Source organism: Acinonyx jubatus, chromosome B3 (genome assembly GCF_027475565.1).
Source record: "Acinonyx jubatus isolate Ajub_Pintada_27869175 chromosome B3, VMU_Ajub_asm_v1.0, whole genome shotgun sequence".
Taxonomy (NCBI): domain Eukaryota; kingdom Metazoa; phylum Chordata; class Mammalia; order Carnivora; family Felidae; genus Acinonyx; species Acinonyx jubatus.
Window position 1 is genome coordinate 68,824,670 of NC_069386.1, and position 19,640 is coordinate 68,844,309.

The 19,640-nt window shown below is 36.9% G+C and overlaps 1 protein-coding gene across 1 annotated transcript; it reads right to left on the reverse strand.

Annotated features, from left to right (window-relative positions):
- Positions 1-13,695: 13,695 nt before the first annotated feature.
- Positions 13,696-14,759, reverse strand: LOC106969810 (olfactory receptor 4F15-like). Its single transcript, XM_027052858.2, has one exon. The coding sequence runs from the start codon at positions 14,629-14,631 to the stop codon at positions 13,696-13,698; it is 936 nt and encodes a 311-aa protein (XP_026908659.1). The 5' UTR covers positions 14,632-14,759.
- Between the last annotated feature and the right edge of the window lie 4,881 nt (positions 14,760-19,640).

The window sequence follows — 19,640 nt, forward strand, 5'->3', positions numbered from 1 at the left end:
AAACTTTCACTCTTTTCAGATGACACAATTCTTTATGTGGAAAACCCAAAAGACTCCACCAAAAAACTTCTAGAACTGATCCATGACTTCAGTAAAGTCGTAGGACATAAATTCAGTGTAAGAAATTGGTTGCATTTCTATACACCAATAATGAAGCAGCAGAAAGAGAAATCAAGGAATCAATCCTATTTACAATTGCACCAAAAACCATAATATACCTAGGAATAAACCTAACTATAGAAGGAAAAAATCTATACACTGAAAACTATAGAGATCTTATGAAAGAAATTGAAGAAGACACAAAAAAATGGAAAAACATCCCATTCCATGGAAAAACATGGTGCTGGCACAAAACCAGATACATAGATCATTGGAACAGAATAGAGAACCCAGAAATGAACCCACAAACCTATGGCCAACTAATCTTTGACAAAGCAGGAAAGAATATCCAATGGAAAAAAGACAGTCTCTTCAGCAAATGGTGTTGAGAAAACTGGACAGCGACATGCAGAAGAATGGACCTGGACCACTTTCTTATACCATGCACAAAAATAAACTCAAAATGGATGATAGACCTAAATGTAAAAATCCTAGAGGAGAAAATGGGCAGCAACATCTTTGACCTCAACCACAGCAAATTCTTACTTGGCATGTCTCTGGAGGCACTGGAAACAAAAGCAAAAATGAACTATTGGGACCTCATCAAAATAAAGAGCTTCTGCACAGTGAAGGAAACAATCAGCAAAACTAAAAGGCAACCAACAGAATGGCAGAAGATATTTACAAACAACATATCAGATTAAGGGTTAGTATCCAAAATTTATAAAGAACTTATTAAACTCAACACCCAAAAACCAAATAATCCAGTGAAGAAATGGACAAAAGAAATGAACAGACACTTTTCCAAAGAAGACATCCAGATGGCTAACAGACACATGAAAAAAATGCTCAACATCACTCATCATGAGGGAAAAACAAATCAAAACCACAATGAGCTACCACCTCACACCTGTCAGAATGGCTAACATTAACAACTAAGGCAACAACAGACAGATGTTGGCAAGGATGCGGAGAAAGAGGATCTCTTTTGCACTGCTGGTGGGAATGCAAGCTGGTGCAGCCACTCTGAAAAACTGTGGAGCTTCCTCTAAAAATTAAAAATAGAACTACTCTATGACCCAAAGGATACAAGTATGCTGTTTTGAAGGGGCACAGGCATCCCAATGTTTATAGAAGCACTATTGGCAATAACCAAAGTATGGAAAGAGCCCAAATGTCCTTCGACTGATGAATGGATGAAGAAGATGTGGTATATATATGCAGTGGAGTATTACTCGGCAACCAGAAAGAATGGAATCTTGCCATTTGTAACAACGTGGATACAACTAGAGTGTATTATGCTTAGCAAAATAAGTCAGAGAAAGATAAATACCACGATTTCACTCATATGTGGAATTTAAGATACAAACAGATGAACATAAGGGAAGGGAAATAAAAATAAGACAAAAACAGACAGGGAGACACACCATACGAGACTCTTAAAGAGAACAAACTGAGGGTTGCTGGTGGAGTGTTGGGTGGGGGGATGGGCTAAATGGGAGAGGAGCATTAAGGAAGGCACTTGTTGGTATGAGCACTGGGTGTTATACATAAGTGAGGAATCACAAAATTCTATTCCTGAAATCATTATTACACTATATGTTAACTAATTTGGATTTAAATTAAAACAAAAACAAAAACAAAAAATAGACAACCTTTAAAAATATAATCAAGAATAATAAAATTAAAAAAAGAATAATATATTAAATAAACATTAGAAATGAGTATAGAATAATAACAGCTAAGACACCGATGAAATCTGCTTCTATTGCTTAAAAACAATTTACCCCAAAGCATCACATAAATCATAGTTACATTTGAAATTCTATAGAAGGACAAAAGGCTTATATCTTTATAATATAGAAAAAGAGATCAAATCAGAAAACCTCCAAAACCTCGTAGATAAATGGGCAAATGATATGAAGAGAGAATTCAGAAATGTAAACTGTATGTGTATGTGTGTGTATGTGTGGGTATTAAATCAAAGAAATAAGATAAAATGTAATATATTATTTTCCTATTAAATTAGAAAACTGTTTTACAATTATCAAAACTGGGGAAATCTCAATGAAATAGATACCTTCATATATTGTTGGAGGAAATAAAGACTGATTCAAGCATTAAAGAAAATATTTTGAAATCATGTATCAACAATCTTGACTCCATATCATTTGGTGCAATAATACTCCTTATGGAATTCAATTTGTGCAGAAAAAGTTTCTGGCATAGGAATGCTACAATGCAACAATATAAATGCTAAACATTAGCTGAGTCTATTACAATATTTTTATATTGATGGAATATAATACAGTTATTAAAACAAATAATAAAGCATTAATATAACATTAAGAAGATTTTTCTTTATAATATTAAGTGCAATAAAAGTAAACAAATTGCAAAATTAAATTTTTTTAAGGTGTTATTTTTTGAGAGAGAGAGAGTGGGGGAGGGGCAGAGAGAAGAGACCGACACATAGAATCTGAAGCAGGCTTCAGGCTCTGAGCTGTCAGCACAGAGCCTGATGCTGGGCTCGAACTCACGAGCCGAGATCATGACCTGAGCTGAAATCGGATGGTTAACCAACTAAGCCACCCAGGCACCCTGCAAAACTTTAAATGACAGTAGTTGAATTTGAATTTTTTAGAGATTTAAAAAAATCTCCCTTTAGATTTTGAAATATTTTTTGGTTCACATTTTTTGTTTTTTGATAAAAACATCAAAGAGAGTTGAAGGAATAGTTTATTAAGAATGTTTGAAAACAAGGATTGGCTCATAATTATTGGAAGACAAATTAACTGGGGAAGTAACAGATTCTAATTGTTCTCTCAATCAGCCATTTTCATAAACTGCCAGATATTGATTCATAGATATGATTATTAAAGCAGGAAGGAGGAGGCATAACTTAATAAATAAAAGGCCCTGAATAAACTTCTAGCACTTTGTATAAAACTGTCATGAAGTTGAAACTTCTTGGAGTATTCCATCCAGATAATTGACAAAGCATCTCCCCTGCTTCACTTTGGTGAGGATTGGCCATTTGGAATGAATGCTGGTTACCATGAAATAGCTAGAAAGAAAGTAGATGTTCTAGGGCTCCCATCCAGTTCATAGTGAAGAAGCTTAGTAATATTGCAGCAGGAAACATTAAGAGAGAACAATAAATGGTCCATTAAGTAGAGGCAATAAAGTACAAATGAGACAGAAGAGACAATGCTGTGGGAAGAATATAGCAGATGGAGACAAGTAGGTTTTATTCGTTTCCTATTTTCACAATATGGAATTATTTTTGTTACCTGTCAGTTTTTACACTGTCTTCTACCTTCTCCTTCCTCAATGTACTAAATAATCTTTTTTGCCAGATTTTATCATTTCAATTGATTCATACTATCTTCACTGGACTTTTTATCCACATTTAAATCATCCAAATTAAAAGAACATAAGGACAAAAGATTTGGGGGAGGGATTTGAATCTAGGGACTATTATAGAGTTAACAGGGTCATCCTTATTTCATGGAAGACATTTCATGGCAAATATGCTCTATTTGCTGAGCAGAAGGTGTTTAGTGATTTCCTAAGCTCATCATTCAGTCTGGAAAAATACAGTTGAAGCTGAAGAACCATGACTTCTTGAGATCACATGTTTTATTTTGTGAAACTATGAAAATATGTAAACCCAGTACTTCAGGACTCTCATAAAGTGGGCATTTCATCTTATAAAATCAATTAAAGTCTCTGAACTAATTTGTCAGATTTGGAAATTCCCATTATTGTTAGGTTAGTACTGCTGAAATGGTGTTTGTCTTGGAGTTTGAGTTATAATTTTTGTAAACAGGAAGATCCCACACTACATGCATCTATTAGCCTATAAACTCTAAACTTCCATTTATAAAATACGATTTAATCTACTTATGAACTTTAATTATTATAACATGGACAATCACAATGCAAAATGTGGAACTGAGCATAATCAATGTGGTGGAGTCAGTCAGTAGCATGTATAAAGGACAGGCAGAAAAGAACACATAACGTAAGGGGAAGAATGAAGATAGATTGGGCAGAGAGTAAGAAAATAAAAGGGGGGTCAGGAGACAAATAAAAACCTAAAAGACAAATAAGGAGAATAAAATGGTGATCAAAAAAGGCATTAGTAGAACACTGCACATCTTTGCTTAGGTTGTCAAGGTTTAAACCAACACATATTGATAAATTATAAACACCTGACTGTAAACTTAGGTTTTTTTTTTCACTACTTTAGGTATAGTTTGATAGGAAGGATGGAAAGTAATAGTAAAACTGTAGAGAAAATAGCTACTGATATGAAGAGAAGTTAAGACTTTAAACATATGAGTCATGGAGGTGGCAGTGGGTTTGGTAGAATGGACTGGGTAGTTGAACATTGGTGACTCAGCAGAATGACATGTGAGTCACCTCTAAAAAATTAGGAAGTAACTGATCAAAAGCATCCTTTAGCATCCAGGCACTATTTTACTTACCCTAGTTCTAGTATTTATAGCTTTTCATAAATATAAAATTAAAGTTTGTGATATAGGAACCCTTTCTGCTTTGTCTAACACTGTATCAGTTATCTAAAACAGTAGAAAAAGCCCAGGATATATGTGATGAATGAATTTCTTAGAAATAGGTACTAAATTGTTCATATAAGAAACCAAACAGTAGCCCTCACAAATATATAGAGACATTGAATTTCACAATACCTACTCCACAAGCTTGTACTTCCTGGTGTTAACCCAGTTTTTTATATATATATATATATATAAAGAGAGCTTGTTTGGAGAAAAAGATCATGTGCTTGGTTTCTCTGCCTTTTTAGAAAACTCTGGTGGCTTTTGAACCTCTCAGGAATTCTTTAGAAGCCAAGTCCCCATAGAGTTTGCTGTCCTTCCTCTTAGATATATAAAATTTTTCAGTCATTGAGGGCCTGAGGAGACCCATATTTAAACAGGAAATATAGACACATATTAAACAAAAAAGATGACCAGAATTAGTGATTTTATAGAAGTGCGTAAGAACTTCGAGAGAACCTTATTCAATTACTTCATTCTATAGGTACAAAGACAACCCTGTGAGGTTAAATGGCTAGCCAGTGTGCTCACAGCAATACATTCCCAGAGCCAGAATTAGAAGTCAGTCTAACTTAAGTAAAATGGTCTTAATAATACCACACACCTGCTTAATAGAAAGGGTCATGAAAAAGCTAGAATTATTTATATTTGGTAGGATTACTGTAACCTAAATGGAAAGTCCCTATTCATCCCTGACTTTTTATTTCATTTAAAATAAAATTGGCCTTCCTCTCCTGAAAGACTTTTTTCCCTCCATGGGATATTGTTCTTCATAACCCCCTTTCCTGTTTCTTCAAACAACCTGGTCATCTTGAACTGTTCCATCTCAGAACTTATATCTCCTCTGTACTGTTCCCTGGCATGGGGCCAAAAGCTTTTTGAATCGAAGCATTGCCTCTCAGACTAGGCATTGGCTGATTCCTTCAAATGTGGAGGAAAGTAATACTGAAGGAGAGGGAACCACACCAGAATCCTGGACATTGGGGATTGAGATGTCCTTCATTTGGTTAAAAAGAGAATTTGGTTCTCAAACAGCATGGGAATGGCTGAGGTCAGATGTCTGCTTTACACAGTGGGGGGGAAAAAGATTAAAATGGGTTGGAGAACGCGAAAGTCAGGAACACTGAATCTTGAAAAATCTTCACATTAAGGAGGCAAATTGAACATATTAAAAGGGGTGTGTGTGTGTGTGTGTGTGTGTGTGTGTGTAAATGACTTGCTAAAACAATGTAATTCAATAACTGAAATTTGAGACTAAGAGAGTGATGGCATAGAGTAAAAGAACAAAAACATTTTGTGAAGGAGAAAATTTCTGACACAAATATTTTACAGAAGGGCAGAAACTGAAGGGAGTGGAGGGGGATAGAGAGAGGGGCACAACCATGATAGGTGCAGTTTTGTCATTGAAAAGTATCTTTCCTACCTGCCTGTTCAGTCACAGGATGTGCATTTTTAGAAGAGAGATTCAGAGAGCTTAGCCTTAATTTCTGTACATAATCTTCCCTCAAAGGCAAAGAGATATATAAGAATGGGAAATAAAGCTAATTAGCTGCACAGGAGAGTGACCTGTTGTGTCAGAGCAGGCCAACACCCAGCCCATCATTAGTTAGTCTCAGGGGACTAAGTCTTTGAGTCACATTGGTTTCCCCATGAGAGAAATAGTGAAAGAGAAATTGCCTGATAATGAAACAGAGGGAAGAGGGAAGTTTCTGAGGCAATATGTTAGTTTGTATAAAAATATCCCTATATAGGTTACATGGTCTTTGGGATGAATAACTTGGAAGCACTGAGATGAGGCAATGAGGGTGTGAAAACATATCTTGTGTGGACAGACATATCTTGTGTGAAGTATGTCATAGTACCAAATTTGAAGATATAGATGTAAAGCCCTTGCTTTGTAAAGATAATTTTTACAAATGACAGTGGGGGAATAAATTGATCATTTTCCTCTTATCAGTTATAGCCAATGTTTACCTATGTTCCCAAACTTTAGAGTGTTGGGGATGAAGTTCTTCTTGAAAGCATTTGACCTTTATTTTCCTGAGTTGACTGGATACAAGTAAAATTTGTCTATTATTGGATCAATTTCTTAAGAGATCAGTGGAAGATAGAAATACAAAGAAGAAAAATGTAGGGAGTTAAATTTTGAGTTATTTGTAAGAGGAACATGTTTACCTGAGGGAGATACTCTTTCAAAGGACCTATGACAAGGCATTGAAACAAGCCTATTGTATCTCTGTAAGGAAGTAAGGCTTTAATCTATCTTTGGTGTGTATATACAAGGAATTTGATCTCCAGCCTATCATGGGGCCTCAAGTGTGAAGGTTCTATCTTTGTTTAGATTTGTATTTGTTTAGGGTTGTATTTTATTTTTTCTTGTTAGGAAACAAGGGAAAATCATAATTCTCTAGAATAGTTGTAGAATGATGGTTAGTGTCAAATTAATTTTTGAAAAGTGTTGACATTCCAAAATGTATAAGCAAGGATAAAAACTGGAGAATAATGTGGGCAGATATATTAAAAAATAAATAGGAGTGCATGGTCAGTGGCTTGAATCATAGTAGATATATGATGAAGTAAAACAATTTAGTTGCTTAACAGAAACACAACTACTCTAAGACCAGAGGAAAATTTCTCCTCTTGCCTCCCTGACCCATGGCTACTGCAATGCAGTGAACAGTCCAGAGCCCCATAAATCATTCTGTCGTGTCAATGTGCTCCTGTCCTGATGTGTCTGTGTTCTAAATGGCCAACTGGATACCAGATAGAGCAGTATATTAAGATGAATGAGGGAGAATCTAGGCAGAAATAAAATCCTAGGGAATTGGCCAGCCAGGCACAGAGCACGCTGTGATTTGAGAGCCATCCATCCCCTGGGGCATGGATCCTGAGTTTGCTTGGAAGCAGAGAAAGCTGCTGGGCTAACAGAGGAGCAGGGCTTGTTAATGTAGAGTTTATGAGACCTAGAAGTATCAGAGAGAGCTGAGACCACTGACTTATAGGCTGCCCCAGCTAAAATTGCTTTAAGATTTGAACTGACTAAAGCCAGCAAAAGAAACTCATCAGTAGCTTTCACTGCAGAGGATTGAGGACAAAGAAGCATAGAAAATTGAGAAAAGGCAAAGAAAAGGAGATTAGGTACTTTAATCCTATTATTAATCAAATGTAAAAAGGAAGCCCAGAGGACAGAGGATAGGGGACTTGGGGCAGCATGTGGCTCTCTGGGGCCTTCTCCTTCCCTTCTCACTTCCCAGAGTCCTTCCCCACTGCTGGACAGAAGTCCCGAACCCAACCCAGGTCACTGAGCTGGAGGGGTGAGGAGCTTCTTGGCAGCATCAGCCTCCTCTTCCCAGGAACTAGAGGAGCTGGAGCACTTCATGCACAGACAGCTATGTTCTGGAGTACCTGGTGCAGGGGCTGCTGGCAGAGTACAGAGGCTGATAGTGAGAATGAGCAGGTACAGTCCCTCATCTCCCAGGAGGAAGTGCCAATGTTGGACCACCAGTGAAAGACCTAATGAAGAAGGGACAGCAGATTGCAGTAAGGCTGGACAGTAGCTGTATCTTCTCTCCCAAGGCAAGCCCCCCAACTTAGAGCTGAAGAAGGAGGTAACCAGGAAATGCTGGTGAACAGTTTTTTAAGTGCCCCAATAAAAGCCTGTTCTCGCTAAGCCAAGGTCCAGGAAAAAGGCAGCCTAGGCAGATAGAAAAGTTTAAATTTTTTTAAAATGTTTATTTACATTTGAGAGAGAGACAGAGTGTGAGCAGGGGAGGGGCAGTGAGAGAGAGGGAGACACAGAATCTGAAGCAGGCTCCAGGCTCTGAGCTGTCAGCACAGAGACCCACTCAGGGCTCAAACTCATGAACTGTGAGATATGACCTAAGCAGAAGTCAGACGCTTTATGGACTGAGCCACCCAGGTGCCTCAAGATAGAAAAGTTTTAGACAATAACTGCTCTACTCCAGCCAAATAGCATAGAACAAGCTGTGGCCCCACCTTTACCTACACCAGCAAAGACCCAAGGGTGTCTAGACTACCACCCTCACAGGGCTATAACAAGGCACTCCCTATTTCCCCCCCTACCCAGGGTGGTATCAGAGAAAGCCAGGCAGGAATATGGGATTTTCATCACTGCAAGCTTGTAATGAGGACCCCTAGCCACCCCCATGGTATTATTGGAGACCATGTGAGAGCCTGAACTTCCATCTCCACTCAGCAGTTGAGGTGCTTCTCCCCACTCTGTTGGCTTGTATCTGAGGAAGTTCTAATAGAGTTGGGACTTCCACTAATGTCCAGTGGTAGTGACGCCACTTCTATGGCAGGGTCAGTGGGGACTGTGTGGGGTCCTTGAACTCCCACTTCTACCTAGCTGTAACAAGTGCACCCTTGGACTTCTACCTTCACTGGTGGTGGTGAGACTGTGCTCCCTTTCCCCTGCCAGAGTGGTATCACAAAAAGCCATAAAAGAAATTAAAAAATCATTTCTTCTAGCAAGAACTGGAAATATCTCAAACTTAACGGAGAAACAACTACTAAAAGTCAACACTGCGAGGAGAAACTGGGCTTCATCAAAATTAAAAACTTTTACTCTGGGAATAACCTTGTTTAGAAGATGAAGAGATGAATTTCAGAGAGGGAGAACATTTTGTAAAACATGTATCTGACAAAGGACTACTATCCAGAATATATAAAGAATTCCCAAAACTCATCATTTAAAACAATCCAATTAGAAAATGGACAAAAGACATAAAGAGACATTTTTCCCTGATGAGGATGTACAGATGGCAAATAAGCACACAAAAAGATGTTCAGCATCATTAGCTGTAAGTGAAATGAAAAGCAAACCTACAATGGGAGAGCTCTACATACCTATCTTAATAACAAATTTTTCTTAAAAAATAGTGTCAACACCAAATGCCAGTGAAGATACAATGAAATTGGGTCAGTCATACATAGCTGGTAAGAAGTTAAAGTGCCACAGTCGTTCTGGGAAACAGTTTGGCAGTTCTTAAAAAAACAGAACCTTTAAGTATGATATCACCCAGCAATTTTATTCCTGTGTGTTTATGCTGGAGAAATGAACACTCATGTTCACACAAAAGCTTTACCAAATGTTTATAGCAGCTTTATTCATAATAGCCCCAAACTAGAAACAATCCAGTTGTCCTTCAAAAGGTGAAAAGTTAAAATAAGCTGTGGTACTTAGCAATAAAATACAATCGGCTACTGAAGCATGCAACAACCTATGTGAATCTCCAGGGAATTATGCCTAGTGAAAAAAGCTAATCCCCAAAAGTAATTTCATATGTATAACATCCTTGAAATGACAAGAGGATAAAAATGGGGAACATATTAGCAGTTCCTAGGAATTAGGGAAGGGAGAGGCAGAACTGTTGTAGACTCAGGGTCTGGAGTTCTCTCTTGTCCAGCAAGAGAGTGGATGCAGGATTGAAATGCGAGAGAGGCTAATGTCCGGGAAGAGACAAGAGTCTAGAGGAAGGGTGCTTGCTCCATTTTTATTAGGATTCGAAGGCTTACAAGTGTGCTGGATGTGCACAAAGAGACAGTGAAACTGTGAACATTAACTCATGGGTATGGGGGAAATGGGATTTTGAAGATATGCGGTGTTAGGGTTTTGGGTCAATGCAAAACTAAATCCTAGTACCAGGCAGATGGTTGTTTACAGTAGGCATGAGGCACCACCTCTGTTACCTAAATTTGCGTAGGGGACAAGAAAGACAGAGCATGCTACCTCAGGGTCAACAAGGCACCTTTCTTTTGCTAATTTGCTCTGCTCAGGGCCACTTTACCCTGCCATCTACAGTTCTGTTTACCTGCTTACCTATTTTGGTCCTTCCTTCCTGGGAAAACAGCTTTCTGCTATTGCCCTAAATTAGGGGGGGGGGTTGTTTCTGCCCTGAATACCTAATCTTGTTTACCTCATTTTGTATGCTTCCTTCCTAAAATTTCCTATTCCTATACTTTTGTCCTATACCAGGGACCTTTGCCCTGTTTACCTAATCTTGTTTACCCAAACTTGGGTGTATTCATTCTGTGGCTTTCTAATTCTTTATGCGTTGTTAGCCCATTAGTGCAAGCTCAGGGAATTCCTAAGCATATTCTCCATACAGGATGAAGTGGGTGTGGGTGCAAAATGGTAGCAGAAGGGAACCTTGTGCTGATAGAAATGTTCTGTTTCTTGACTGTATTAACATCAGTGTGCTGGTTGTAATATTGAACTGTATTTTTACAGGTTTCCGATGAGGGAAAGTGGGTGAAAGGTATATGAGATCTCTGTTATTTCTTACAACTTGATGTGAATCTATAAATATCTAAAATAAAAGTTGACTTAAAAAAAAAGAAATCCCAGACACTAATCAATAAATTATTCACATTGCTATTTTTTAACTATTTTGGCTTTATTCATTTATTTAAAGATAAATATTTATTGAGCATTTTCCTGTAATAATGTTAGTGATGTTATAGCAGTAACCTTGATGGACACAGCCCTTCCTTACATGGAACTTAAAATATAATGAAGAATACACACATCAAATTAGAAATAGCTATGTTACAGAAATGGTACTATGGAGTATATAATAACATACAACGAAAGGAGCTCTCTTGGACTCAGCTTCTGAGAAGATTTTCCTAACAGTATGATGCTGAAACTGAGATTTGAAGAATGGATAGATGTTAATAGGCAAAGCATGAAGGACCAATGTTTCAGACAGAATAATTAGCCACTGCAAAGCCTCAAGATGAGAGAGAATGAAGTTTTGGGGCAAGCAAAGGAAACAAAATTGCTTCTGGAATTTCAGGGCTAGAGCATGTCCTCTGAGGCTAGAGAGGAGGATGGGGGCCAGGTCTTGGATGGCCTGATAAATCTTGAAAAGGGGTTTGTGTTTTAATTTAAGAGTAGTGACAAGTATGTGAAGGGTCTTGAAGAAAACGATCGCATACTTAGATTTGTATTTTAAAAAATCGCATTCTGGGGGCACCTGGGTGGCTTGGTCGGTTGAGCGTCCAACTTCGGTTCAGGTCATGATCTCAAAGCTCATGAGTTTGAGCCCCACGTCGGGCTCTGTGCTGACAGCTCGGAGCCTGGAACCTGCTTCATATTCTGTGTCTCCCTCTCTCTCTGCCCCTAACCCACTCGCATTCTGTCTCTGTCTCCCTCAAAAATATATAAACATTAAAATAAATAAATAAATAAATAAATAAATAAATAAATAAATAAAGTACAAAAATCTCATTCTGAATGTAGATAATAGGAATCAAGGCAAATAAGATGTGAAGTGGGAAGACATATAGGTGACTTAATATTCTGTTTGAAAAAAGATGTGAAATCTTAGACAAGAATGGTGATGTTTGGAGGAAAACAAAGGGATGTATTTAAGAGGTGTTTAGAGTAGGAATTCATAGGATTTTCAATTTTAGTGAATACTGAGGATCAGGGAAGGGAGGAGTCTATTATTACCCCTGGATTTTGCATTGAGGAGCTGGGTAAATATTGGTGCCAATTATTGTGGTTGGGGATCTGGAAGAAGATCAGGTTCAAGAATGAGATGATGAGTCTAAGACCTGCTGAGTGGGAGATGCCCTCAAAGCATCAGGTCAGTAGACAGATTTATGAAGTAGGAGCTAAAGAAATAATACCCCAGCTTTGAAGTTCCTAGCTGACATGGTAAAATTAAAGCCAAGGGAAAGGAGCCCACCTGGGGATAGAATATGGAGTGAGAATAGGCCAGAGGTGTAATTCTGAGGAACACTGTTTGGTGTTGGAGCAGATGAGACAAACCCAGCAAACTGCTACTGGGAAGGAATTCCGAAAGAGTTGGGGGAAAAACAAGAGACTGTAGTTTCTCAGAAGTCCAGTGGAATATTTGAAAGAGGGAGTGGTTAGCAATGATCAAGTAAAGAAGAAATTTCCACCCAGATGAATGCCAAAGCATTAAAAGAAGTATTAATGATTAATTGGTATGGAGGAAGCAGAGATGTTTTTGGAAAGGTTTCTTGGAGAAACGCAGGGCAAAAAATATAGGCATTAGTTTCCTCAATTCAGCAGATTTTATTCACAGGGCAGTAGAAATAAATGAATGAAAAAGTTGTATGTAAGTTTAATGAAGCATTTATTCCAAGTATAGAAATTCTTAATTAAACTGAATATGCTTCACTATGTTTGGCTTGTTATCCAAGGCTATCAAACTCAGATATATAAGCTCCTGGGAGATGTTTTATCTAAGAAATCATATTCAAGGAAGCCAGGGCCTTTAAATATACACCCTTGGGTGATTATTTTTCTTTGGAACAGCTATTATTTCTATGCCTTTTTTTTTTTCCTGGGGAATAAACCAGTTGGTTGAATATTGGAAAGACTTCATTTTTACAATAGTAGGGAGGCAGACAAAAGTGCAAAAAGCTCTGGTTTGTATTTACTAAAGTATCGGTAGCATTAAGGAAATTCTCTCTCACCTGTAATTCTAATTGAAACCTAAAACTACAATGGCATCCTAAACTGACAGTCAAGTTTGTGTTCCAGGCTCAACATAAGTAACACACAGTTTATTTTGTTCTTATTGTAAGTTAAAATAGGAATAAAAAATATAATTTATGGATTTTGATTTACTCAAAGTCACATTTTATCTATTAAACCCATAAGTTTACTATGAGATGTATTTATCATTTTTGAGGTATTTATGATAATGGAATAAATACAATAAGCAAGTCCCAGAAAATGTCACTTAGAAAATGCTATTTGAATGTTAAGTTTACTTCTAGAAATCAGCTCAGTTTTCTATTCTCATGGAATGAGAAGTAGAATGAGGTCAACTTATTCTCTGTCGTTAGCCAAATAGAGTCACCTCTGATTCAACATTCAATTTCTACAGATGGGCTTTTATTGAACTATCTCCCCACATGGTGGCTCTTTTCATAGTAATGTCGACAGTCATATGACTTGCAGTGTTCTTGGTGAGCTTGCAGCATGTAGAATCTAGATCTCCATTCATTATTAGATATGAGTAGGATGCACAATCCGCTTGCCCAGTCTTCTCATGGCCACTCTCATGTCTTTGTTTCTTAATGTATAGATGGCAGGATTCAAGACGGGGGTGATAGCGAAGTCGACTATGAACAAATACTTATCCAGTGATGATGTAGGGAAAGGCCACACATAGAGAAACATGCATGGCATAAAAAACAAAATCACTACAGTGATGTGAGCTGACAATGTGACAAATGCTTTGGACAAGTCCCCTGAAGAACGTTTCCAGACAGTGACCAAAATGAAGATATAGGATATAATTAAGGAGAAGAAAGTAGCCATGGATATAAACCCGCTATTGGCAATGATTACAAACTCTAGCTTGTAAGTGTCTACACAAGCAAGTTTCATGACGCGAGGAAAATCACAGTAAAAACTATCTACTTCATTAGGGCCACAAAAGGGCAGGTTTATGACAAAAACAAACTGAGATACAGCATGGGTTATCCCCACTATCCAGGCAGCCACTACAAAGGAGACACACGTTTTGGGGCTCATGATGGTCAGGTAGTGGAGAGGTTTACAGATTGCAGTATACCGGTCATATGCCATGGCTATGAGCAGCACCATCTCAACTCCACCCATGACATGAATAAAAAATATCTGTATCATGCATTTTGGAAAGGAAATGATGTTACAGTCAGTGAAAAGATCAGAGATCATTTTGGGCACTGTGGTAGAGGACAGACCTAGATCAAGAAGAGAGAGGTTGGCCAATAGGAAGTACATGGGGGTGTATAAATGAGAATCAATAATTACCGTGAACACAATGAAGAGGTTTCCTAGGATAATTCCCATGTAGAACAGAGAGAAGAACCAAAAGAGAAAAAGGTGCATCTCCCATGAATTTGAAAGACCAATCAATACAAATTCAGATACCACAGAGTCATTTGGTCCATCCATTGGCTCAATCAGTAGAGAAGACGCTCAAGTGTTCTGAAGGTAGAAAATAAGGAAGAATTGAGAAATATGGGTATTTCACATTGATAGGTTTTTGCCCCTCAGTGATTTTGTGGAAGATATGTTGTAATTGCCAAAATGTGGAGCTGGAAAACATACAGAGAAGGTAAATGAAAGGAAGATAAGTGAATAGGAGAATTGAGATAATCATAAGTTCAACTAGAGAGAGAAAGAAACAATTATTTGGAAACATGGAGGAATTAGGAGCAAAGAGTAACACTTCCTGGTAAAGAGCCTCTTTACCATGCTTGTTGTGCAATAATTCAGTCTTTCTCAGTCTTTTCCATATATATTCAGGAAAACATCTTCTGTTTTGTGAATAGTTACCCATAATTTGAATGTTCAAACACTTAATGATACTTGTACACATTTTCTTGCAGAATGTACTCTCTGACTAATCTTTACTTCACACCTGTGAAATCTTGGGAATTAACACTCATTGTGACCAAGCCAATGAGTAAAAGCCAATGAGTAAAAGAGTGTTGAATGTAAAAGGAGTGGTAACATAAAATGAAAAGGCTTAGTCCTTTGATAGTTTACAATTCTTGTGATTGCAACAAGTCACTTGGAAAATTAAGATACATTTGAGGTCAAGTGAACCTCCCAACGCCAAAAAGAGAGTGTCAGAAGACTCAGAAAAATGGCTTTTCAGTACTTTGCTAGGATTGAGAGAGATTTTGTGCTTTTGAAAGGTGTGTTCTAGGATTAATGAGTGGCAATTTAAACACAAAACAGAAATAATTGTGCTCACTGAATCAAAATATTTAATTGTGATATACTAAGAGCATGTCAAAACTACTGGATCTCAAGCATCATGAGAGCTTGTCTTCAAATATTTGAAGCTTAGTTCAGCTAAAATGCTATTTGGAGGTGTGCAAAATTGCTCCCAACAACTTTTTTCCAGGGGAATATCTGTTTTCAGTTTGAATAAGTAGAAAGGATGAAGATATATAAATTCATTTGGACCCATTCATTATTTAATTTAAAGTGAAAAATTAAAAGTACATTTAAGAGATAAGATATTAGAAGATATGCAGAAGGGAATTGAGAAGATTAGTACCAAAATGAGTGTGGCCATTATAAACAATGCATATTTGGATTTGACATGTCCACTAAATTATAAAGTGACAAAACCTGGTTACAAATGAGTATGTGTTATGTGATATGCTCTTTACAAGTATACACTACAAAAATATATAAATACATGAACATCTCAAGAAGATCACTGGATCAATGACATTTTAGGTAATTTTAATATTAAACTTGACCATGTATATTTTGTTTTTTCTATATTGGCCTCATGTTTGTAATAAAAACTGTGAAAATGTAGAAAGAGACTCATAAATACAGAGAAGAAACTTGTGGTTGCCAGACAGAAGGGTTGTAGAGGGTTGTAGAGAAAGGGGTGAAGGGAGTGGTGCTCTATCTATCTCTGTCTCTTTTTCTCTCAAATAAATAATAGATAAGGGCAAGAGAAAAAGAAGCATCTTGTGAGATTTATGGAGAGAGTAGAGAATGCATATATGTGAGAGAGGTAGATTATTACATATTTTTGGTACTAGATTCATAATTTAAAATTTAAACCATCATTTCTTGGGAGTAAATGACAATTACTGGTATACTATGTAGAAAATCTTGGTGTTTTATGCCTAATTTTAACCAGAACTTTACATGTACATTCAATACGTGTGAATGAGTTTGGAGTTAAGGAATATTAATGATTGGCAACTGAATGGCTTTTTATAGAATGCTGGTGTGTTATTTGAAACATGCAAGTCTTACACTGAAAACAATGGGAAAGCATTAATATAAGCTATCTTTAGTTTGCTAATCAAATTTTTTTCTTCCTAATATTTCCTAAAACAGAATTGACTGAAGAAATCTGTCTAAAGAGAAAAGCTAAAGGTGTGTAGCGAAATCAGACTTACTAGTGACTGCGTGCCATGTTGTGATGATTACCCTGCTTACAGAGGATTCCATCTTTGCTCATGATTTATCAGGAATTGATTCTAGTAATTAGTTTATTCTGAAAGATTGAGTTCATGCTTACAGCATGAGGAGAGGATGAATTCAATCTGCTTAAAAATTTTTTAGTTGTTTTTCTTGCTTAGGAAACATTAAGAATTAGAAATTCTTTGGAGGCAGAGTCTCAAAAGAGTTGGTTTATATTCCTGCTGGAAATTTTGACTTTAACATTCAGAACATAGAAAACTTTTTATGTAGGTAATGCAGAGAATCAGATAGAACTCAGGTTTTTTTATTTTAGTGATTGAAAATTCCCACTTCTTAAGGAGCCAAGAGCAATTATTACCAACCTAAAACTGAAAACACAGAGAAGCAAAGCTGTCCCAAACTCATTTTGCCAGTGTCTTGTCACTGTTGTACCATATTTTCAGAACTGATGGATACCAGTTATTAATTCATATTCACTCTTATTCCCTCTTTATTTCTTGACCCAGTCATTGGCTAACATCATCAAATGCTTTATCAAATATGCCAAGTGGAGGGACTCCACTCCAGCATTCCCCATATGAGGACAGAGAATCATTTCCATTTGTGCAGTCGGTTAGGAGCATGAGTGGGAATGGAGTGGGCAAGAAATATTTACCATATTTGGTCATCACTATAGCAAATTGTGAAGTGTCACATAAGATGATGAAGAAAGTGGTGAGAGATACAAGATTCTTGAGATACCAACCTACCAAAACCAGACATCATAAATGTTAATCTTTTCAGAAATATCTCCTTCGTCAGGCTTAATATAATTTTGTGATTAAAATAGTAAGAATAGTGTTCAAGGGACTGGAATAACTGAAGACAGAAGGAAAGTATACAAGTGGAAAAGAAAGAGAGAAAGTGGAATGGAAGAATAAGAAGGGAGAGATTGCTATGGTATTGCTCAACATTAGGAATATTTTTCTAACCTACCTGTTCTGTTCTAGGGTGTGCAGCAGCATTTGTAGAATCTCAATATTTTTGTTTTCTGCTTTGTAGTATAATCACCTTCAAGACAAAAATATATGTTTCTTCCCAGTGAGAATACAGTTAATTAGTGGTAGTAGGTGTTAGTGACCCACTGATATTTCTTAGATTTCTACTAACCAGCCTTTTATTGATTTCTCCTGGGTACCAGTTCTATGAGTCATGTTAATTTTCCCAAGAGGAAAAAAAATATCAGAAGAGTTACTTGGTGATGAAAGGTAAAAAAAGAAGGAAGGTGTTAGAATATCTCCTGTATATCAGGCAAGATAATATGCAGGATGGGTGGAAATAGGTACCATTTAGAACAGGAAATGTGAGCCTACTTAGATTTGCTGATTTGGGAAGAAGGAGAAGTCTACAATTATTGCAGATGCCCTCATTTATGGAGTGGCAGAGAATGAGCCCTATGTATCAATTTTTTTTTCCAGAAGAAGCAAAAGACTTTATGCAAGTCTTATATGCATTCACGATTCATTCTCATTCAAGATGTTTTATCTGTTACTTATCCCAAAATTAATCATCAACACTAAAAATGTATTGAATGAATGAATAAATAAATATCTTGGTGTGACTATTCTCTTCTTTAATCATATTGGATTATAACTGGACATAAGTGGTATGGGACCATGCTGAATTGTTGAACAAAAGGAAAAAAGCTTAAGAAATGTAATTCTGGATTAAGAGTTGGAAAATTATGACCTATAGGTCGAATTTGGACCACTGCCTGTTCCTCAAATAAAGTTTATTGGAACACAGCCACAACCACTTGTTCATGTATTGTTTATGGCTCCTTTGCGCTACAACAAGCAGAGTTGCATAGTTTCACCAGACACCATATGGCCCATAAGGTTTGGCCTGTTACACAAGAAACTTGATGACCATACCCGAGCTCATGCAAGTTAGGCAGAAGAAGAGGGAATAGTAGAGGATCGTCCACATCCATCTTCATCATCTTCATATATATTCAGGAGTAAAGATACAGATGAAGGTTGTGAAGTTAGTTGAAGTCCTGCCGGTCATGCCTCCACATACACTGCCTACACTCAACGGGCACATGCTTGTGGGGTCCAGTTCAAACTGAATACATATAGCTTTTATTTAACAAAATTATTTAAAATGACACCACTCCTTCTCATACCTTTCCAAAAAATCAAAGAGGAGGGAACACTCCCAAATGCATTCCATGAGGCCAACATAATTCCAATATTAAAGCCAGATCAGACACTACTAGAAAAGAAAAGTACAGTTTAGTGCTTCTGATGAACATAGATGCAAAATTTTTGGACAAAATACTGGCAAACTAAATTCAGCAGCACATTAAAAAGATCATTCAGAATGATCAAGTTGGATTTATACCTGGCATGCAAGGAGGGTTCAATGCACAAAAATCAATCAATATATCACATTAATATAATGAAAGAAAAAAAATATCATATGATCATCCCAGACGCAGAAAAAGCAGTCGACAAAATTCAACATCAAGTTTATAATAAAACACAGCAAATTAGCCATAGGAGCACATTTCAACATAGTAAAGGCCATATAGGATAAGCCCACTGCTAACATGATACTTGACGGTGAAAAGTTGAAAGCTTTTACTCTAAGATCAGGAGTAAGACACAGTGCCAATTTTCACCACTTTTATTTAACATAGTTCTGGAAGTCCTAGCTAAAGCAATCAGGTAAGAAAAGATATGAAATCATTAGAATTAGAAAGGAAAAAGTAAAACTGTCTATATTTGCAGATGGTATGATTTTATATATGGGAAATCCTAAAAACTCATCCCAGAAAACAGAGTACTGAACAAATTCAGTTTAGTTGCAGGATACAAAATTAACACTGAGAATTCAGTAGTGTTTCTATACACTAGCAACATATTTTCTGAAAAGGAAATAATGAAATCAATCCCATTTATATTAGCTATAAAAAACTAGGGAATACATTTTACCAAAGAGGTGAAAAATCACTA

Excerpts from the sequence above, each read along its gene's own strand:
- LOC106969810 (XM_027052858.2), bottom strand. The coding sequence starts at position 14,631 with ATGGATGGACCAAATGACTCTGTGGTATCTGAATTTGTATTGATTGGT.